The sequence below is a fragment of the Colias croceus genome, chromosome 3, assembly GCF_905220415.1.
Source record: "Colias croceus chromosome 3, ilColCroc2.1".
Classification (NCBI taxonomy): Eukaryota; Metazoa; Arthropoda; class Insecta; order Lepidoptera; family Pieridae; genus Colias; species Colias croceus.
Window position 1 is genome coordinate 11,889,760 of NC_059539.1, and position 24,535 is coordinate 11,914,294.

The 24,535-nt window shown below is 35.1% G+C and overlaps 2 protein-coding genes across 13 annotated transcripts in view; one reads left to right on the plus strand and one right to left on the minus strand.

The window, feature by feature from the left end:
* LOC123706345 (long-chain-fatty-acid--CoA ligase 4) overlaps positions 1–24,535 on the minus strand; it is a 562,712-nt gene that overhangs the window by 371,733 nt on the left and 166,444 nt on the right. The window lies entirely within an intron of this gene.
* LOC123706348 (protein abrupt) lies at positions 4,318–24,516 on the plus strand. 7 transcript variants are annotated; one of them, XM_045655572.1, is made up of 14 exons: positions 4,318–4,424; positions 4,956–5,157; positions 12,165–12,328; positions 12,687–12,802; positions 13,158–13,299; positions 14,442–14,602; positions 16,087–16,222; positions 16,524–16,683; positions 16,812–16,856; positions 20,260–20,401; positions 20,538–20,675; positions 20,796–20,992; positions 21,076–21,261; positions 21,343–24,516. In XM_045655572.1, the coding sequence occupies exons 2-14, from the start codon at positions 5,142–5,144 to the stop codon at positions 21,759–21,761; spliced, it is 2,022 nt and encodes a 673-aa protein (XP_045511528.1). In that variant the 5' UTR covers positions 4,318–4,424; positions 4,956–5,141; the 3' UTR covers positions 21,762–24,516. The 7 variants fall into 7 exon arrangements, with proteins under 7 accessions (XP_045511528.1, XP_045511529.1, XP_045511530.1 ...); XM_045655573.1 differs by having other exon boundaries at positions 16,093–16,222; positions 21,343–24,515; XM_045655574.1 differs by having other exon boundaries at positions 12,177–12,328; positions 21,343–24,514.

Below are 24,535 nucleotides of genomic sequence, written 5' to 3' on the forward strand. Positions count from 1 at the left end.
AGTACGTAGAATTTAAAACTTGTTCTTAAATATAACCTAGCAGATGTAGGTACCTATTGCAAATATCTTTCAGTTTTCGAATTTATTAATGGAAAAGTGATGGAAGTGGAGCAGTTGTGGCTCAGTGGTGAGACCTCGGACTTCGAATCGATAAGTCCGGGGTTCGAGACCAGGCGAGCGCGCAGGAATTAAATTGATTTTTCAATTTATCTGCGCATGTTGTAACATCACCACTGCTCGAACGGTGAAGGAAAACATCGTGAGGAAACCGACATGTCGAAGAATTAAAAAGTTCGACGACATGTGTCATCCGCCAACACGCACTTGGCCAGCGCGGTGGATTATGGCCTGTACCCTCATAGGAGGCCCGTGTCCCAGCAGTGGGAACGTATATGGGCTGATGATGATGATGGCGTTCCTTGCAATGAGCTTTTTTCGTCTTGATCGATTCAACGCAGTTCAGGATCTCTCAGTTATAAATACGACTGAATCTCATAATACAATATAGATACCACGGATAATATACCAAGTATACTATTTATTAATAGCTAGCTTTCCGCCCGCGGCTTCGCCCGCGTTTTCAAAGACAATCCCGCATAGTTGCCGTTCCCGTGGGATTTCCGGGATAAAACCTATCCTATGTGTTAATCCAAGTTACCCTCTATATATGTGCTAAATTTCATTGTAATCGATTCAGTAGTATATGCGTGAAAGAATAACAAACACACACACATCCTCACAAACATTCGCATTTATAATATTAGTAGGATAGGATAGGATAGGATAATATAAAACTATACTTGGAATGAACCAAGAAAGCGCACTACATTAGTTATAGTAGGTAGGTACTTATTTAAGTACCTACAGACTATAACAGTCATAGGTATTTACCTATGTCTGATTTTCACCACAGTCGATTTTTTAGCAATTGCATTAGAAAATATCAAAATACTAATTGTAAAAATAAATTCATATTGTATTTTATTTGTTTAGTTGTTTACGTTATCTCGTTTCGTAAACAAGGCGATTAATAATTGTGACCATACAAATTTGCACAATATCCGGCCACCATTATTTTTATGTCCGGGATAATAACAGTCAATCTTTATTAAAATACATAATATAAGGGCCACAGATTATGCAATATTAGTCCATAGATAATTAATTATTTTTTATCTGCTGCATGCCTTTATTGTCTGTTTATAATAATTACGGATTGGTTTATAAATATTCAAGTCAGTCTCTGTAAACACAGAATAAACTATGAAAACATTGGTGTTTATTAGTCGGAGTAATTTACCGTTAGATGTAAATCATTTAAATATATAAACTCTATAATAATAGCTTGAAAACTTAAAATACCTACATAGAACGAGCAAGTATATTTTACCTTAGTTTAGCAAGGAAAGTTCTCATCGTAACATATCGAATACTAATATCTATTCCACTTAATAAAAACGCAATAAATCGCCCTCACCTTCAAAACACCGTACGCTAAAACGGCATAAAACCCTACCATTATCTATGGCATCGATAATATTTGCACCCCCACCCCCTGGGGGGAGGGAGGGCGCAATTGTCGGAATCAAACCGCAACACAATAGGACCGTTCTAACACAAAATAGATCGACAATGCTGTATTTATGTTTCTTAAAATGTTTTTTATACTTACATGTGAAGAGATAATCCTTTTGTAATAGTAGATTAAATAAGGAAAATTATTATCTTCCGCGTAAAGGAAAAGACGAAGAATAACAATTCAACATAGATCATGGACCATGGTAGTGTAATTAATCCAATCCATCCATCTAATATACAATATGGCATAAAAGTATATCAAAAACGAAATTATTATATCTGTTTTTTACAGGGACGTTGTAAGTATACCCAAGATTATTTTTGAGGTCGATCTTTTTGAATAAAAATTGGAAAATGTAAAATGTAAAAATATAGGTACCTAAGTAGGTACCTATATCTTTTCTAGGTATGTTATTTGGAGAATTTATAGAATATTTAATTATGCATTAGAATATTTTTAACGTTGTTATTTTTGATCGAAGTTAGGTAATTATAATTTTCTGACCTATGCAAAAAATGATAAAACCACAATTTAGGTAGGTACTTTTATCTATTACATTTCCTAAGCAAATCTACTTCCTTGACCGAATACACAATATACAAGTATAAGAGAAATCCACAGCTGTTTATTCAGTTTATGATTACTAAATAAAGGGAGAAGGGATGACCGCTAAGAGGGATGGGGTGGAAATCTCGCTTATTTTGCGTCGGGAAATATTTCAATATCTTATAGATATATTGTATTGCAATATGAATTCTTAGGTTCTAAATAGTTCAATGTGTGAGCATTTAAATGAATGTAGTATTTCAAGCTTGATAATAGATACTGAAAAATGCTCTATAGAATAGTTATTTGTTAAACGCATTTTTTCACAAGTACCGCGTACCTACTTATGTGTATCAATAAATTGGAAGCACGTAATAGATTTCATATTATGAAAACTAAATGCACCTATGACTTAGGTAAATACAATTCTCTTAAATTTAACCAAAATATAAGTAAAATTAACCGTCCTACAACCTCACACTAATCCAGACCTAACTACAACCCTAAACTGGCCACTTCTCAATCATTCCAACCAACAAAAAAAAAACTCCCGCCAAAAACATACACAGTACATAAATAAACGTTCGCGCACCAAACAGCGCATTACATTACAATACAACTATCATTACCCCACTATTGATTCCTAATCCGCACTTCCGCTTACGCAACCCTCCCCGGTTGCCCCACTGGAGTCGCCCGCTTGACGAATGATCGGACGTAAAGCCTCTATTTTGTTACTCTGTGCCACGGCGGCTCTGTTTTCTTTAATCTGTGCTTGGGTGTGGGCTGTGGATTTATTTTTAGATTGCATTGATTTTGGATATAGACTATAGAATTGTAATTGACGTGACATTAAAAGGAATATAATTGCAGAAATATTTGCGTTTTATTTATTTTCAGTATTTTTTTTTATTATTACCAACCTATTTATTATATATAAACTATGTATTGTCAGTCTCTACCTCTATATCTAACCATATTCGTGCAAAAACACTTTTATTTCTGTCCTTGTTTGATAATGTATACTGGATAATATACTTATAATGAGAACGGTTTTATCTGTTCAAACTTAGGTTCGAATTAAACGAACCATCGATGACTCCTTTCTAAATATGCATCATTTTCATACATATGTAACCGTTAGATTTACTGAACAGTAATCATTAAATTAGAATGTTATATTTCACATTGAAATATTTCAAATTTAAAACGTGTTACAAGAAATGATAGCAACAAGTTATATCGAATATAAAACTCTCACAAATCACATACAAAATATAAGACGCAATAAAATTACAATAATATAGACGACGCACGTCGCATATTTCTAAACGTCACCTAGGTATAGGTGCGTCTACGAGTGTATGGTCACGCTACGATGTGAAACGTCACTAAATAAATAAATAAAATATTGGTACAAGTTTAAAAAATAAACAAAATTTGCATGAAATGTAGAGACAAAAATTCATTTCAATTCAAATTATCAAATTTAAAATTAGAAATTATTATTGTCTCTCATTTGTTAAGTACTTACTGGTCTACTCATAATGCGAATAATTGTTATGTGAAAATCCCTGATTCAACTTGCAGTATTTATCGTAATTGAAGGGAATCGCATTTTTTTAAAAATTGGACTAGATGCAGGGCTTACAGAAAGAACTAAAAAAGTATTACAGTATCTACTGCATTATTATTATGCACGATGATGCATTTGGTATGTAGGTATGTCTCACCACAATTAATAATAGAAAGAAATAGGTACCTACTTGATATTTTAATCCTACTTGTAAGACAAACTCTAGATAGAGTGCATCTTCAATTCTTATGTTTATTTTCTACAAAAATATTCAAAATAGAGAGAACTATCATAAAATCGTTTCCCATTTCGCATTTCAATTAGAATTTACATTATCTCTACAAAGCGCTACAGAATGGGCGCGCATCGAGCAATCCATCGCATGCAACCGTTGTATATCAATCGTAGACGTTCACAGTTCGCGTCATAAAACGCAATCGATTTCTATGCAAGCGTGCGTCAGGGCTTTTTGCATAGCCGCGTCAAATCTGACACCCTGCTGCCGCAAGCTTCCGTGCATGTGTCCGGCTCGCGGGGCGTGTGGGCGTGCAGGCTGCACCGCCCCCGCTCCCCCCCGACACCCCCGCACTACCCCCCCTGTTTATTCTCGGCCCAGTGGCGGGGAGACAGTCGCCCGCGTGACGCGCTACGGATCGCACGCGCGTACATCACGAACAAGTACGGCGAACGGTGCATTCAATACCGGACACCGAACAAAAAATTGTACGAACCCCAAATTATTTTTATACACCAATTTAATCGCGTCCAAATCACTTGTCGGCTCAAAAGCGACGGTATTGCGGAAAATGCATTTCCCGGGTGCAAAGCGCAGGCGATAGAGCGGGCGGGGAGGGTGCAAGCGATGATGGACATCGTATTGATTTCTATCTGCCCGCTCCTCCCTTATTGTCGCGATGCAGGGCCAGACATCGATCGTTGCACCGGCCCTAAATTAACACCCCGCGGTCGCGCTCGCAATCACCCCCGACGTTCAGACGAGTAATAGTGTTGTGTTAATTGTCATTAACCTCACGTGAGCGGAGGTACATGCGTAAATGATCGACACAATTATGTATTAATTGATCGTTTCGACTATTAAACTCGAACAATTATCTAAATTACTGGACGATTATATAAATGACGCAACGTTACAATTTAGTATTTAATCGTAAAGTGCATACGTTAATATTAGTTAGTAAATAATACCGTCGCTTTTGCCGTTCCGAGCGCGCTCTGACCACAGATATTTTGCAGGACGTTAACAATACTCGGCAACTGGAGCTTTAACAAGCGTGTTTCACGCACCTGATTTTCGGCGAGAAGTGAGAAAAAGGCATTAAAGTGGCGACGTTGGGCGCGCGCGTGGAATGCGCAGGAGTGGATTTATTTAATTCGCGGCCACGCACAGACTCCGCCGTGTCTCCTTCGGAACACCCGGCCATGGCGACCGAAACCGGTGAGTACATGCAATTTAATAATTAAAAAATAATTACATGCCATTTTGTAATTACTCTATATTTTTTCATTAATCTGTGATATAGATACTATAATCTAGTCAATTTTTCTCTTAACTCATAAATTATCCGAAAACACTTAAAAAATAGTATAGTCTCATAGATAGTCTCCAAGATTATCCTCTTAAATTCCGCAACTGTCGTCAATAGTTTGGCCGTAAAATTGTAACAAACAGTAATGTTCGCGCGACGTAATCCAAAGATCTCCGCATTATTTTGATACGAATTATTTCACGTAGGTACAATTCCGTCATTCTGAGTGTTTCACACTTCTAGTTAACTGAAAATAAACGTTACGCCCTTTCTATTAATCTTGTGTCTCTGTGTTTATTTTGAAAGCGCTGTATATAATGTATAATGTAGTACAGGTAGGTACGTCACAGAATAGGGTCATTGCGCCTGTTCGCGTCCACCTGCCTATTCGCGTCCATTTTGCGGATATCTTTTAGAAAATTCACGAAAATAAGTATACTTTATGTAAAATTGTTATAAGAAAAATTTCCGATAATACCTCAATGTATAAGAGACATGCACACTTATTCAAAATATGCCTGCGCACCGCCTATCCTATTTAAAAAAAATATTTAATTTTGGCTATTAAACGAGAGAGCTAAAACGCGCGGGATTTTGAAAAAATAAATAGTGCGCAGCGTCGCGTTTGACGGTAAGTATCTTATTGTTAAATGTGAATTTTTGAATATGTAACTGTTTCTTTACTTTGCTAACAAAACATGGAATAGTATGGATTATAAATCAGCTTATTTCTTTTACAATTAATAGCTAAAATAAGGTGGACGCGAATTACTACACCGAATTTGTACAACTTCCATTTTGCGTCCACGGTGGGCGCAAACTATACCTATAGTGCATAACAATAGAACATATTGCGTCCACATTGTTTTTCATTACGTAGCAATGAATTGTTTGTTAAAATATGTAAATTATAATAGATTGTAAATTTTTTACTAAGACCACAAGTTGATAATTTAAATTTTCATTCAAATTAGCAAATTTTTATGCTATTTTTTCATTTTAAAATGGGTAGGTATTCCAAGAATGAGACTTATAGTATCTTTGAGAATGAGAGTCAATAAGTTTGTGGTTAAGAAAATAATATAAACAAAAAAGAAATTTAATTCATTAGATACTAAAAAATAGGGTAGAGGTGTAGGTAATCTTAATAGAACTGATTATTATTTATTTACATAACGTAACGTTGTTTTTTGTTACTTTTTAGTTCTATTTATGATGAAAAGATAAATATAAATAAGTTTTTCCAGTTTCCTTACAGTGTATTATATTTATAATAATGTTGAGTTTAGGGTTCCGAACCTCAAAAGGAAAAACCGGAATCCTTGTACGATCACTTTGATATCCGTGCGTCCGTCTGTATGTCCGTCTGCCGGTCTGTCTTTCTGTCAAGACGCTTTTTCTCAGTAACGCGTTCAGGTATAAAGCTGAAATTTATATTGAATACTCAAGTCTACGGTCCCTTGAAGCAGTGAAAAAATCAAACTTATAAGCCAAAGAATTCAAAAGATACAGCCGTTTATGCTGCAAATTTTCGCAAATTTCGACATTCGCAAGGGAATCAAAACCTACAGGGTACTTTACATGAACACAGACACTTGAAGTTTGGTACGAAGCAACGTCTTATAGCACGAATAAGGGAGATATTGAAAAAATAATCATTTACAGTTAAAACATATGAAAAAAAAACAGGTTAATACGGAACCCTCGTTGTGCCAGTTCCACTCGAATTTGGCCGGTTTTTATTAAATAACTATATTCGTAAATAAATAATTTATTAAAATCTAATTTTTATTTGCATTAATCTGATAAAATATCACCCAAAACACTCTTAATTCTTTTTCTAAGCTGGTGGACGCGAACTGGTCCACGGGTGGACGCAAACTGGAATTTTTGGACGCGAACTGGGTAAAACGCCTAATTCTGCTATTTATCTAGATAAATAAAAACCACATGATATTTCCAACACAATTGAAAGTAAATCTTATAATAGACTATGTAATGAACACGTTACATAAATTTTGCGTTGAAATTTGTTCTGGAACATTTTTATTTTCTCCTTCAAACTTTCCAACTGCACTAAGTGGACGCGAACTGGCGCGCAGTTAGTGCGAACTACGAGATTTTTCGTGCGTAGCAATTTATTTGTAATGTTTTAAAATTAAAAAAATAATTTAATCAAAAAATGCATATAATATTTTTGCTATAGGTATCTCAATATAAAAAAAAAATCATTAGTTTTATGAATAGAATTTATTAACGAAATAAAAAAAAGCATCTTTTTTTGTTTATTGGAATCTAAATCGTAAATCACATTACTTAGTATCTTCAATTCTTATTTGAGATTCGGTCAATAAATATTTTAAAATTTACTTAGAAATGCTTATATAAGTTTCCACAACCTTTTTTGAACAACTGTAATAAATTTCAATGTGTCCAAAAATGCTAATGCGCGATCTTATTTTTAGCGCACTGATTTAGCTTAAAAGTCGTGCATTACCAATTTAAAATATCTAAGTACTAATTTTTTTTTTATTTGGAAAATTTTATCTTCTCTAACTAAAAACATTTAGATGATAGACAAGACAAATTTTAAACTAGCACATCTTTTTTAGTAACATTCAAACACGACATTTTATGCCAGTCCATATAATTTTGTTTTTCATACCTTGGCTAGGTATGTAATTTTGAACATTGTTCAATTTAATAATATAGAATCAATGCGGATTTTGTAGTTATCCTTTCTAAAATAGCTTATAATAAAACCAATATGTTTATTTAGATGAATAAACAACGAACAATGTTTCCTTGAAATTGTACGGTTTTAGTAAAATGCCTAGTAGGTAATTAGGTACCTACGCGTACAAAATTCGGTGCGATGCTACCCTGAGTCACGCTCGTACATTTTTGTTGATCGCTAATACGAAAGCTTATAACAAAACAAGATTAAGGAATTGCGCAATTTGCAAATCTACATTAATAACATAATGTAATTTTGTCATTTTATTTATTTAGTAAGATTTCGATTAATTGACCACAATATTTTAAAAAGTGTAAATAATATCATCCACTCTACCTACAATATTTATTATTTAATTACTTATCTAATTTTATTTTTAATGAAATTCACATATTTTATACAATTTAACAGCTTTCATAGATTTACAAGTATCATCGCTGAATAACACTACATAATACATCCCAACTCTACATAATAGGTACATAGGCACCTATGATAATTACAAAAAAACAACAACAATATTTAAATTCATTAACTAATTACAACATGATTAATAAACGCAAAAACAGCCAAACATTGTAATCCTATTAAAATGTCTTCAATCAAACCTCTTAAATTACTTACTAGTTACTCCACAATTGTAATAATATAAAGTGAAAAAACTAAAACCCAACTACGACAATAACCGGCGCTGAAAAAGTATAAAACAAGATTTCAGAATACTGAACTGAACAAAGTTGCTAATGTAGTTACAAGTAAATGGACACAGTAGACTCTACCAAGATGCCTTCGTTGTAAATTGACAATAATGTCATACAATACTATCCTGAAGTATGCAATATTCCACTATGTAAAGATAAATTTTCATGTTTGGAAAGGCGTAGTCACACGTTACATAATATACCTATTTACCGTAGCACTTCAACAACGTGTGACTACGCCTTTCCAAACATGAAAATTTATCTTTACATAGTGGAATATTGCATACTTCAGAATAGTATTGTATGACATTATTGTCAATTTACAACGAAGGCATCTTGGTAGAGTCTACTGTGTCCATTTACTTGTAACTACATTAGCAACTTTGTTCAGTTCAGTATTCTGAAATCTTGTTTTATACTTTTTCAGCGCCGGTTATTGTCGTAGTTGGGTTTTAGTTTTTTCACTTTATATTATTTGTACTATTTTGGTGTTAAAGTGTATTTGGGGGCATAATATTAACAAAAGTTAAACTGATGAACTAATAAAGAAGCTATGGACGAAAAGATGTGAATTATATGCAATCAGCCCATGAATACAGGTAAAGTCACGAGCAGATGCTAGTAATATATATATATATTCAAAATGTACAAGGAAAGCGCTTTCAAATGATACCAAACACGGGATATTTATCTTAACTTTATTTTTTTACTTTGTATGTTTTGTCCGATAGAGGACGCCACATTAGATTTTGTGAAACCCCATATAGCCTATAACCAGCGGACAATTAAGACGCTTCTAATGATATGTCATTTGTCAAATTCTGATAAGTAGTTTAGACGTTACGAGGGAACAGATGAACATACATACATACATACATACATACATACATACATACATACATAGCCTGTCAAAATCATAACCCTCCTTTTGCTTTGCCGTAGTCGGGTAAAAACGAAGCCTTGATTATAAACTACTTACTAGATTTCCATCCGTGATCCGCGGCTTCGCCCGCGTTTTCAAAGAAAACCCGCATAGTTCCCGTTCCCGTGGGATTTCCGGGATAAAAACTATTCTATGTGTTAATCCAAGGTACCCTCTATATGTGTGTTAAATTTCATTGTAATCGGTTCAGTAGAATTTGCGTGAAAGAGTAACAAACACACACACAAATCCTCACAAACTTTCGCATTTGTAATATTAGTAGGATATACGCATAATGTACAGTTGTTTACCAACAATATCACCGAATGTATGACTTGATATGAGCCTCCCTACAGGACCCCACAGGAGGTGGCAACCCCTTCCACACAGACCATGTATAAGTATTTGGCTATTTTTGTAGACTAAATCATTGTTTACATTAATTATCATATTTGTTTCGGTAATTGTGTGTGAAAGCGTACTTATTTAACTATGTTTTATATGGCCATTAATTATTAATTTTTAAATCTTCAAGCGTGATCGGGTACCTTCTAGGGAAGCGCGTTCCATCTTAGACCACATCTCAGCATAACATAAGGCGAGATTGTGGTCAAGCGCTTCCCTATTCCCAATAAAAAAAATAAAAAAATCTTATTCAACAGTAGGTATTATTTTAACAAATGAGATGATGATAATGATATATGTATGTATGATGATGGCATACAATTGATTTAATTACTTCTGACAGTAACTGCAATTTGAATTATTAGATACCTACTAGCTTACCGCCCGCAGCTTCGCCAGCTTTGTCTAAAACCGAATAAATTATATACTAAAACCTTCCTCTTGAATTACTCTATCTATTACAAAATTCCCACATCAAAATCCGTTGCGTAGTTTTAAAGATTTAAGCATACAAAAGGACATAGGGACAGAGAAAGCGACTTTTTTTTATAGGTACAACTATGTAGTGATTTTTTGCTGTAGCAATATGCTGAATTAGAATGTTTACAACATACATTATTCAAAATAAACTGCATCAATAAAATCTAGCAATACCAATTATTCAATTAGATAACGGTAAACATTAACAAACTAGATATATCTGAAGTATTTCGCTTAATTATTGTAATTAATTTCGCATGAAATTTGAATGAAATCAAAATTCTTCACAATTCTCGGAAACGTTAAGCGAAACTGCAATTTAAATAATTGGCTGATATATAATCTGTATTAGTTATTACTTCTGTGATCTGTGGTTATTACGAATGTTTATTTATTTGTCAAAACCCAATATTTTAGTGAATAATGCAACTTGCAAGGCGTGTAGTTTCGCCCTGTCCTTTATAATCCTCTAGGATTAAAGGTGAACGTTCGGACAGTAGAATGTATTCAACCACATTTTGTTTGAATATATTCGCATAATTAAATGTAAACTAGAAGTTATAAGTACACAAATTATTATAATTACTTTGTAAATTTGTTAAAATTAATACTATCATAGATTAAAATTTTCATAAGCTTCGGTATTTCTCCCGTTAGCAATAAGTATTACAAAGTAGATAAATTTCTTCGTTTCTCCATCTTAGATACTGATAGTTTTTCCGTTGTGAGATGAAGAACTTTATTTTGCCTCAAAACTGAACAATTGATTCCAATTCGGGTTTTCCTTATATTTATAATAGGTATCTATTATGAAATTTCTAAATCATTCCAAGTTAAGAACTATTTCGGACCATGGCAATTTTTTAATATAAAGTAGAGCTACGCGTATTTTTTAATTCAATATATATTTTTATCAAAATCTATATTTAATTTGTTAAACACGGCAATAACAATTTCTGTAATACCGCTTCCCGCCTCCCGCTAAGTTGACAATTTTAAAGTCAGTTTCACAATTTTATTCGACAATTCGCATGGTCATGAATAAAATCTCATACATAATTGCACAGCTGGCCGGCTGTGTTTTATTTTAAAGTCAAAGAAGTTTATTGTCGAATTAAAAATCAATAAGTTTCCTGTTAAAAACTGTTTCACACTGCGCTTTACTAAAATCACATAAAAATGACTTCGCGCTTTTTATGACAAATGAGTTGAAATGATAATTAAAATAATGAATCACTTTAATGTAGAGCCTTTTTCATTGAAACTTATGAGTCAGTATCGACCAAAAACGTTAATTCCCACTTACATAAGCTCAAGTTTAAATTATTGTTATACCTGTATAAAATTAGGTAACACCATGTAACCTTTCCTTATTCACTTGATAAATGAAAAACCATTGTCTTTAATATTTAAATGTGTGTTTATAAATTTGTAATTGCTTATTATCTACTTATTTTTATTTTTTATTGAATTTACATCATTTCTAATTAATCTGCGCTGTTATTTTTTCGTCAAACATGCCAGCTTCTTAACTTTTTTTCTAGTTCTTTTTTTGAATTTTTTTTTTCTCATCAAACGTGCCAGCTTTTTATCATTTTTTTTTCGTTCTTTATTGTTTTATTGTGTTATTATTTTTCGTTTGCCAATACACACTCTGCCCTGTAACACTAGTGTGGCACCCAGGCGGCGCCGCGGCCGGTGGCGAGCAGCAGTACTCCCTGCGGTGGAACGACTTTCATTCGGCCATAGTTTCCTCGTTCAGGCGGTTGAGGGATGAAGAGGACTTCGTTGATGTGACGCTCGCTTGTGCGGGCGCTACTTTCACAGCTCATAAGGTGGGTTTTGATTGTTCTTGTGTGTTTATTATTAAATATTGTATAGTATTGAAAACATATTATTGTAACTTAAATTTACGTATTGAAAATTAATGTTTTTTCGCATTTCCGACAATGTTTTCGTTTTTTCTTTTGTTTATTTTTTTTCATACATTTAAATTCATAAGAACTTAAAAATATAGTCACATTGATGTCGATTGCCTAAAGTTTGAGGAGAAATTATAACAAAGAACAATATTTATAAATTATACTACATAATTAGTTGTTGTGTGATTTATTATATTGATATAATTATATTTTTTACCCAGTTTTTTTTTTATTTTCCATAACCTACAAACTTACCCTTATTTGAACACAGGTGGTATTATCAGCGTGCAGCCCGTACTTCCGCAGATTATTGAAGGCGAATCCGTGTCAACACCCCATTGTTATACTGCGAGATGTGCACGACAAAGACATGGAGAGTCTGCTGAGGTGAGTGCTTGCAATCTTTTTTATCTGTGCTAAATTGCACTATTGCGTGATTAGGTTTTTTATATCGAAAATAAAAAATAATGCAAAAAAATGTTTTCGTTATGTGTGGTATAAAAAAATGTCAACATTTGACGCTCTCTGAAATGTAATGAATACATGTCTGTATTTAAAATTTTAAAGTAGTTCTAAATTTAAAACATCAATTTACAACATTTTACAAAAAACATCGATTCCAAATAAAAAAAAAATAACTATGGACACAAAAGTCACACAGTAAAGGCTGCACCACACAGCTTCATATCGCGTTAACAACTCTAAAGGCCCTACCACACAGCTCACACAATTCTTCATACAGGTTCATGTACCAAGGCGAGGTGCACATCGGCCAGGAGCAGCTCAAGGAGTTCCTCCGCGCCGCTCAGCTGCTGCAAGTGAGAGGGCTCACTGATGTCCCTCCTCCCGCGCCCCTCACTACATTGGAGCAGAAGGCCTCGCCAGTGAGTAATTGTCGTAATTGAGACTGTTTATTGTTTGTATTGTGATTGATTTGGTAGTTTTGGTTGTAAAATAATAATTAGTAAATGTTGTGTAAAATTGTAAAATAATAACAAATAGTCATCTTTATTAAAATGAAAAACGTATGCATATTTTATATTACACTTACTATAAGGTCATAATTAAAATTTTTTTACTTGCTAATCTATACATTACACAATTTAGGTAAGTATATCGATGTGAAATTTTTATTTTTTAAATTAATATCAGGGTGCAACAGAAATGTTAGAAAAAAAATACATTAAAAAGTAACGATAACAATAATTTAGCTAAGTAATTATTGTTTTTATTTAACCCCTTTACAACAAGATCCACTATTCCCTGGTCCGCATTATTCTGGATAGAATTTTTACGAATCCAGTTTTAAAAATTCAACCCTAAACACTTAGATTAAGGATTGGTCTCCAAGAGCAATCCTTAATCTAAGCCTAAACACATAATAATAAGATCCATTATCCACAGTCCATGTCATCCTGGCCAGAATTTTTACGAAACCACTTTTGCAAATTCAACCCTAAATACATTAAAATAAGATCCATTATCCCGCAGTCCGCGTCATCTTGATCATAATTTTTACGAATCCACTTTTGCAAATTCAACCCTAATTGAGTATTTGAATAAAAAATTTTTTTGTGCTAAATGGAAAGATTATATATTAGTTTTATAACAAAACTATTTTTTTAATTTTTTTTTTGCAATAATTCAAAAGTTATTTCAAAATAAAAATTAGTCTTTGAATCCAGTACCGAAAACACACCGACAACTCCCGAAGCGTCACCCGGACGCGTGTGACGTCATAATGTTAGTTTTCACACATTTCAGTTGATAGAAAAACGTATACAACTAAAACATTTTGACGTCACATCTATGGTGACCAGTCGTGGCGCGTTTATAGTCACGTGATTTTAATTTAAATTTCATCAATTTTTAATTGCTTATAATTAATTGAAAAAAATTTTTTTGTTGTTTTTTTTGCATTAAATATCAATATTATTAATAATAAGGTTTTAAAATACATAAAAAAATCAATAATTTTTTTTATTCAAATACTCAATTCCATTACAATAAAGTCCATTATCCACAGTCGGCCTCATCGTGGACAGAGACGGGTAGCGCGGCGTCCCGCGAAGGCCGCGACTCGCAGCGCGAGGGCCGCCGCGCGCGCCGCCCGGACGAAGCTGCCAGCACGCCGCCGCCCAAGCGGGCCAGATCCTCCGATCTGTACCAGGCGCAGATGAAGACCAGGTGAATATAGTTTTGGAGTTTCATCACTTCGGGATTTTAATTATGTGTGATGAGAAAATCATTAATTACTTGTAGTTAGAAGAAAATATTTCATACGTAATTTGTTTGGGCATATTGAGGGTCAATCAGAAAAATATTTAATTCCTAATTTTTTAAACTTGCGTAAAATAAAAGTATAGGTGTTTCAGTATTTCGCGAAAAGTGAAAATTGCCCTCTCTGGCTGCAATGTTTATTTTGCAGGTTAAATAGAACATATTAATTTCAATCATGTGATACACTCATATAGCATCCACTATCTAGGTAGTAATGATCCGGATTAATTCAATATGTATAAAATATACTTAGTCAAATTTAAAACATCGATGATAACGAATACCTAAATACTATACTACACTTAAACCACTTTAAAATCCATATAATAATGATAAGCAAATGACCACCATTAAACATTTCATTACATTATACCTATACATAAGTCGTTTACATTATTATTCACAATCTAAATAAGCGTAAGTATCTCATTCTCATTGCAAACTAGTTTGTTAAATTTAAATTACCAAACCATCCTAAAATAGCAGACCAATGTAGGCAATCGTTACGTATCTAAATAATATCCATAAATGTGACAGATTTAATTGATATTCATTTCAAATATATGAACGATATCGAATGTACATCTTCCGTAAAGTGGCTAACTTATTCACGAATACCAACCAACGCCCTACTTTCTCTAAGCAATAATTATAAATAAGAACCATATTACGAACATTAGTTTCACGATGACAAGCGAAGCCATAATTTCCGCTATATACAATCGTTTACATTTAAATAGGAAAACCATAAAAATCCGACGAATTTAATTCCAATAGTAACGTCGCCACAACGGTAACGTAATTGTTAATGACCATATGGGGGGTCTAGAAATTTATATTCAAATTAGTGTTACCATATTGATGGCAAAATTTCCCTCCCACTATTTGTTCGGTTTTAGTGGTATTGACTTATTGTGTTACAGCTTTGAAGCGTTGTCATGTCGGGCCTAATCTACTAGTGGTGTACCAATGTACCATCACTACCTACGACTTTTATTTATTTATATCTATATGATGCCATATTTTGTCTTTGTGTTCTTTTTGCGCGAGCATTGCGCATTATGGAATGCAACACTTTCCGGTTTTGTAAGCTCTCTTTATTTCTAGATGATGATTCAAACGAATTGCACAGACTATTAATTATTCTAGTTTTACAAAATATCTTAAGTATCACAATATTGCATAACTTTTGAGAAAATCTATTGACACCTAGTTAACAATGTTTTTTTTTTTTTCAAATTTTATGAAAAGCTACGACGATGTTTTGAATTATTTTTCGGCTTCTGTTAACTTCAAAAAATTTCTAATAAAATTTTCCACTCGATAAGAACTCTCGGTTCAACTCCCCTCAAATTCTACAAAGGTCGTACTATAGGCAGTTCAATTTATTGGTGTAGGACGGAACAGCTGCTGGCTGCGCAGGGCAGTCCCGAGCGGATGGGCACCAACGGCCACGACCTGGCCCTCTTCAGCCACGCCCTGGAGAACGTGCAGAACCCACACTTGTCTAACGTTTCTAATAATATGGTCAGTATACATTTAATTTGGTGATATACTTCTAATATTTTTTAATTAAGTGTCCATTTGATAATATTAATTTTTTACACGTCACTTTGAGTACCTAATGACCTAAGCGATGTATAGAATTGAAAAAAGATGTCTTAGAAAAGAAGTTTTGCATTTTCTGCAGTTGCATTTGCTCAACTAGATAAACTGTAAAAAATTATACTTACATACTGCAAAAATATTTTTTATACCAGATTTTATATAATCAGTCAGTCAGCTTTTATAAACTTAACAACATTGTGTTATAACATTGGTCCTTCAGTCAGGAGATGGCGAGGAATCATCATCAGATGCCGGAGCGAGTGACACTGAAGGGGACAACAGGACCAAGCAGGAGCCAGTAGACTACGACGACCCAGCGACCATGGCTAATACTAACGGAGCTCTGCCACACAACTTCCCTGGATTGCTAAATTTACCCGGTAATTACTAGAAGAAATTAAAGATGTAAAGTGTTCGTTGTTTTTAACTTACAATTTGATTTATGCATTCGACTAAAATTGGTTGTTGCTTATTTCGTATTCAGAAAGTAATTCCCATATTTTTCTAGGTTTTCCCGGACTGCCGGGCCCATCAGGAATACCAGATAATTTCGGTGAGTTGACAACCTTATTGCACTAATATACCTAATATAATAATGACGCAGTAATGATAATGACACCTCGATATAAATGCAATTAGATCCCACCAGAAATACTTCCATTTACACGTTCCGATAGCGACCAACATTTGACAATTAATCGTCATTAATTATACATTACTGAGTCATGTACTGCACGTTAAATAGCACTAACAATCAAAACAATAAGTAGGTCAGCTAGCCGTCTCGATTCAATAACTCAGATATTCTAAAAGCGAGAGATAGGGATTAGCGACAATGGAAGTTAGAGCCGTACCTTACGTTAGACATGCTAGGGCGAGAGAACTGAAGCGTGGTCCGTCTGCCCCAGGAGCGACCTGGCCGGGCGGCGGCGACGGCAAGGCCAAGGCGGACGAGCGCTTCGCGTACGGCGCCAACTTCGCTAACGGTGAGCCGAGCAAGCCCGCCTGCCCCGAGTGCGGCAAGCTGTACAGCAACAATAGCAACCTCAAGCAGCACATTCTGAACGTGCACGCCGCGCGCGAGCTCTCGCACCCGTGCCCCGTCTGCGGCAAGGGCTTCAAGACGCGCCAGTACATGCAGATACACATGAACTCCATACACGGCGTCAAACAGAGGAGGCGCGATCCCGCCCCGTCCGCAGATCTCGATCGATACACTCACAATAGCGTATAAATGTACTTTCGGATTTTTAACCGCCGCCTCTGTGTTACAGGGGCGGCTCTCGCGGGCGGGGCGGCGATGGGCTACCGGCCGCAGTGTCCGCTCTGCGGCCGGGTCTACTCCTCCACGTCCAACCTGCGCCAGCATATGCTCAATGTGCACTCGCAGACCGACCGCGACCAGTGGTTCCCATGCCAGCACTGCGGCAAGAAGTGCAAAACGAAGCACTATCTCATCAACCACCAGCTCCAAGCGCACGGCATCCGCCAGCGACAGAACTCTTAGAGCCGGCGCCCCGCGCCCGCCCCCGCTTGTGCCAACGGACTGACGGAACGATTTAACGATTGGGACTTTTAACCGATATTTTACTGTATTCCATATATATTCATATTTTTAGACCGTTTATAAACGTCGTTAGGGTGCGTAGGGTTTATCGTCGGATTTGCCAACCGTTCGACATTCAGTAATATAGTGCTGTCGGCATTGCAGATGCCGCGGCGAGGGACGCGTTGGCAAAGCCGGCGATAAGAGATTGCGAAGGGGGCGAGCGAGGAAGCGAGTTGCTAAAGTACTTGGAAGGAGATAACGCCAAGAGCGCATCGTACGGAGACGATCGTCTGCAGTGTCCGTTGTGTTACATGAATCTGGACTCCTTGGTGATAGCGCGAAGACACATAGAGGCGCATTACCCGCGCGACAGCCCCGTCTGTCCCGTCGCGTCTTGTTCGAGATATTTCGCGCATCCCAACTCGGTACGCAATCATATGCGGATAAAACATAGGAGACAGTGGGAAAAGATGAAAACGCTAAAATGGAGCTGCGGATGGGCTAACACGTGCTAATTGGATAGAAAGACTCGATATACGATACGGTGTAGCTATTGGAGCTATTCTTGCTAAACGGCTGTGAAAGGGAACTGAGAGTAGGGGCTTTATATGTTACAGAGGAACCCAATATTGATCTCCACGATGCATTTTCATATTTTGCAGTACTTGTTCGTATGTAAACATTGTATAAAACTGTAGAGTAAATTGACTGAAATTATTTTTGTAGTAGAATAGACTGATACTTTTAAGTAAAACTTAGATGAGCACTGAAACAATTGCTAAAGTAGTACGGTTATTGCGCGGAAAGGAAACGATGTGTAGATTCTGGAATATTCTACAAGTGAAGATTGTTTCAGTGCCGTCTAAAGGTTAGTTGTAAAGCGCATTATGACTTGTGATGATCGGTGCCATTGATAGTTTACGAAGAGCAACTAAGAGATTCTTTTTCCTTCCAAATGTCTCTAACTTCCATTGTTGCTTCGATTTCACGTAGACTTTTCTTTGTATTTAAGTTCCTAAGATAGTTCATATATCGTGTATTATTATACTTCTGAACTAAGTCTTCGGAAATCGTTTTATGTATATATAATTCGTGGTGGTTTCTGGTTGTAAAAATGAACTTGTGTTGTAAACGTATCTATTTTAATTGTAAGTTTTTCTAACATCTCTTCCATGTCGACTATTTAAATTACGGTGCAACAGTTTATTTCGACGCAATATATTAACAGTTTTTCGTTTTAAATGTATTTCCTGGCCTACCTTTCTTTTACTACTACAAGAATTTACATACAAAAGTGCCTGCAATATTATATAGTTCCAAAGGATTGTTGCACTGCAGTTGCTATTATCATATAACTAAGCTTCTATATTTTTGACCATAGATAAGACAATACGAAATAGAATTAATATGGAAATCAAATGCCTTTTAAAGCAATAGATAAGTATATGTTCAACAACATAGGATTTATTTTTTAAAGTCCGTTTAGAGCCTTGTAGGCGACGTGCACAATTAAAAACATATCTAGTCAACGTAGGAAAAACTCGAATGATTTATGAAACCTGTATATAAATAAGTGCTTTCCGTTCGCATATATTTTCTGACATATTATATTAGAGCTTAATATTATACGGATTCAGTTTATAGAGAGTTTACATATTTTTCAATAGAGATTGCATACCGGACCTTTTGTGACGGACAACTCGGGTGATTGTTTCGATTTGGAGGTATTTTTCTGGATTTTCATACACTTGGAGTATGACTGACAATACATTCAATATTTTACAAAATTTTGATGCCTGAAATGGGCGTACACTGCATGGATTCCTGATATATTAATTCACAATTATACTACATATTTACAATAACAATAGTGGCTTTAAGCATAATAATATGCAACATACTAGAAGTTTAACCTATTAAAAGTTGATAAGTACCTTATTTACAGCAATATACAATTTTACAAGAACAATCACCCGCGTTGTTTTAACTATTAAATATATGCGATAGGAATCAAATGCATAGATCCGAAGATATATAAAAATCGGTAAAATTTAGCGAGTAGATGAAATTGTTCCTGACGCCTTTGAGGCAATCTTGTATATCGTAAGGAATATAAATATTTTTAAGCGTACAATATTATAAATTAGTCCCAATAACCAAATGTTCAATGTGAGTAACGATTCTAGTTGCGATTGTATTAGTGATATCGTATATACGTAATAATTTAATTTTTACCCAACGAAAATTGTCTGCTTATATGAAACACAAGAATAAAACTACGAAGTAGACACAGCGCATTTTTAATTAAATATTTCTATTCGAATCCAATTAACAGGTAAGCTAGCTACGTTCTGTTATAGGGTAGATTAGAAAACTTCTTGAAGTAATGATTCAATACTTTCTGTAGGTGGTTGTCGTCGCACTCAAGACCTGCTGCGCGTGAGAGCTACGGATCCCAGGCCTTGTCCAAAATGCGGAAAAATATATCGATCGGCTCACACTCTACGGACTCATCTTGAAGATAAACATACCGTCTGCCCTGGTTACAGGTAAACTACAAAGAAACATCTATAAAACATTATTTTAGAGAACGAATTGAAAAAAAAACTTGTAAATAATCACATGAGAGAAAGCATTTGAGCGACACAACGGAATTAAAGTACTAAAATAAGTATTTTTCCATAGATGCGTGCTCTGCGGCACAGTAGCGAAGTCCCGGAACTCACTGCACTCTCACATGTCCCGACAACACCGCGGTATCTCGACCAAGGACCTGCCCGTACTGCAAATGCCAACCCGTTTTGATCCAGAACTTGCAAGCCAGTAAGTTATCTCGCAAAATAATTGTCCTAAATATTAAAACAGAAAAGATATTTTCAAGCAAAAACTTTGTTCCAAAAAGAGGTAAACCCATCAGTATGTAAAACTTCCATTTATTTTCAGATTACTAGCCAAAGCTGGAGTGAAGGTATCCCCAGAACAGTTACGAGCACGCGCTTCCCCGACCGGACCGAGACGATCTGACATCAAACTGGACGCCAAGTCTGCAGCATCCGAGAGCAGCTCCATTTGTGGAGATAACGACCACGATGATCTCAGCCAGTCGAAGTATCAAGACAGCATCCCTTTATCGCCACCACGTAAGTCGTCTTTTACAATTACTCTCTACGATTGAATGTAAAATTTTAATAGAATTCTCACTGAATAAGACCTTTCATTGCAGATATTAATAACCTGACTAACACGACAATAACAAAAGTTCCGGCAGTTCGAGCAGTAACAGCGAAAACCGTGGAAAATCTTCCGCACGGTCTGACGGGCATGAAGCACGACGACTATCCGCCAGGATTCGGAGGAGGATCTGCTATATTGGACACTTACCTGCAGTACATCGGAGAAAACGTGTTTGGTAAGATTAATCAAAGATTTACCTGATCATTATTAAAGAATCATTGTGTTGATAAAACTTAAACTACAATTGTTCTTCTAGGAATGAACCCAGCAAAATTTGCTCAAATGAATGCAATGCACATGGAAAGGAAAACTTATGATGAACCCTCGCCACAGATGGGCTCACTACCACCACCGCCGACCACTCTTGCTCATCAACGTTTTTTAAAACAAATGCAAAGACAATACACTGAGAACATGGGAAAGCCTGATATCATGCGAGACTCAGAGGAACCGCTCGATTTGGGCAAAGAAAGACAAAGGAACGACAGCATCAGCGAAGCCGACACCGACAGACATGACATGGATAAGGATCTAAATAAAGATTATTACACCAAGACTTATAACGATGAAGACAGAAATAGAATACATAGTTCGGAGCAGGACGGGGATAATATGACGGTTCATGACGACGGCGACTTTTCCGAAGAGGAACACAACAAGGCCGCGGCTTCATGAAATGTCCTTTGCGACTTTCCGTATTAGTGCATGTAAACTGAGAACAATATTTTTGTTGATGGTTTCAAACGGTGCTTGAGTGTTATGTTACGTCATTAGCTGATGTTGAAACGGTTTTATTGTTGACCCGTGGAATGTCATTGGTGCCATTACCGATGTAATGTAAATTAAGTTAGGTTATGGAATGGTCTTGCACAAAGTTGACGTGATAATATGGCTATCTGAGTCAATACGCTCGTGTCAACTTTCAACCCTCGTTCTTTTGGAGTCGGATAAGAAACCGTAGCAACAGTTAGAGAGTATACCTTACCCGACCGAGATGCCATATGTCACTAGTGTAACCTGAACACGTTAGTTCGAGTCGACTCGCCACTTGTGAGATTGTTTCAGTAGTATACTAATCTAGTGAGTAGTGACTTTGTATTATATGTAAGGTCCCTGTCACGTAGTAGGGCCTCTTACATAGTAATTCCATCCAACTACCTCAACGTTCGGGCCAATGCGGCGACGATTATAAAATATATATCCACACAAATTGTGAATTCCATCCATCTACCTCACTTCAATAGATTTTATTTAATATTTTATACAATTTATAGATATAATAACTGTTGTTTTATGCATTTTGCAGATTGCATTTATATATATACTATATAGAGTATATTGTAGGTAAAATATTATGCAAGTCATTAGGTGGTTATTAGTGCTGCCCGTAGATACGTGTATACTAAACGTTTATTTAAAATAGTGAATGCACTCACTAGAGAAACATTAGACTGTGTCACAATAGTAGCGAGTAATACATTACCTTATATTGAACGAGCACACTTTATATTTAGAGAACAAATATCTTTGTATACGAACAAACATAACAGAGCTTAACTATACTATACAATTTTCGTATAAAGAGTCGCTTATACGAGTCGAGAAGATAATAAATATATGTTTATAGAGTTCTTTACGAGCAGATTCTAAATTGTAACATCTTTTGTCTTGAGACTGAATATTTTTCAAGTTTTTCGAGCGATTCGCGACAAGTTCAAATATGATGATACATAAAATATATTGAGGTAATGCGTTGTAAATAATATTTGGTGATATGTAAATTATATGAATATAGAGAAATAGAAACAAAAAGCAATAAATAAAGTATACCTTGATGTTGCCTTCTAATGTATGTAAATAGGATGCGGGTAGTTCCAAAATGTGTTGGTCTGTGGCTGTCCGGATAACCGATACCGAATCGATACCGAGGCGCATGAGTGTTTATTTTGTAGTAATAATGTGGGCTGGTTACTTAACAAATACTGTGATTACAATCTCATATTAGCCTTCAATAATTATACATATTTTTTAGAGTACAATGTTATAGTTATTTAGTGTAAGTATATTGGTAAGCGAGTCACAAAATATATTTACTTCCCGAACTTTAGAATTCACGTTAAGAGAACTTAGAGCAATAGATGGATCATGGAGCATTTAATCTTTTATATGGGAGATTTTGGAATATGTCGAGTTGCCACACTGCAGCTGTCAGCTGTCACTTTTGGCGGCAACGGGGAACTCCGCAGTGCGGTTCGTGGGAGCTGCGACAGATTCACAATTAGAATTAAGTGCTACGGGTTGATTGAACATTATGTTTAGCGTGTTAGTGAGATTTAAGAAATAAGTCGGTTTGTGTTTGCGTATACATTAACCTTGTTGACAGTTATCAGTGTTGCCATAGTGAGTAATTATTTCGACTGTACATAAAATTTTTGATTGTTTAGAGAAGTGTGCTTAATTGACACGATGTTATAGTAATTTTTTAGAATATATTTACCACAAATACAGTTCATGAAATAGTTGTTACAGCACGGTACATAAGCAATAGTTACCAGAATGTGATCATGAAAATATATATTTTTCTGAACACAGTTTTGCATACCACAGATTAAATATTCTTAGATTTCGTTGGTATTATATCGATTTTTGGGAAATTACAGATACATGAGGCTATTAAAAATAAAAGCGAAATTTATTTTTAGGTGATTATTTCAATAGAACGTTCGGTCGTCACATGATTGGTGATGCGATCATCAAGGAAAAGTAAATCGATGTAATACCACGCGTCTAACAGTTGTTGAATTATGAATACTTATATTATATATACCAGTGGAGATATTATAATAATTAGGACTCTAAGTCAATCATTATGCTCTTAGTATTGTGTATAAAGTATTTTTAGTTACCTTGTGAACTTTGAAAGTTCGACATCTTTTTTATCTTAATACCTCATTAGTTTCCTTTAAGATTTTCTTGTTTACTCGATGTTCCATGAACATTAGTGTTTTATATAATTTTTGTGCACTATATTAATTTTTTTTCGTGCATGTTTATTAATTTTGTCTTTGTAATACGACAAAATATATTGTTTTTGTATGTTATCAAGCTTGTCTATATTCTCTTATATAAAGCACAAACTACGTTTACTTTTATGGTTGTAATAAATAAGCTATTAGAAAATTCCAAAATAGGTACAAAACTACAGTTATAAAAGCGAAAAATATACTAAGAATTATTCAGAAAATTATCTATGGTCTTCTTCAGTGTTGCCTTGTTTCGATTACTTTATGATTAGCGAATTATTTTTAGATGATAATATTTATGTTTATTCGGTTGGTTGCCATGTTTTACGCCATCTTCATTAGTGTACTAGTTGTATGCCGCTTCTCTACATTATTATAAACAAAATAAAAATAATTGTTTTGAAAATCGTTGTTTACATTTTACCT

Bases quoted from the DNA above. Each gene is read 5' to 3' on its own strand.
- LOC123706348 (XM_045655572.1), top strand. The intron at 20,993-21,075 runs GTAAGTCGTCTT...CTTTCATTGCAG, and splicing joins CATCCCTTTATCGCCACCAC to ATATTAATAACCTGACTAAC. The intron at 21,262-21,342 runs GTAAGATTAATC...TTGTTCTTCTAG, and splicing joins CATCGGAGAAAACGTGTTTG to GAATGAACCCAGCAAAATTT.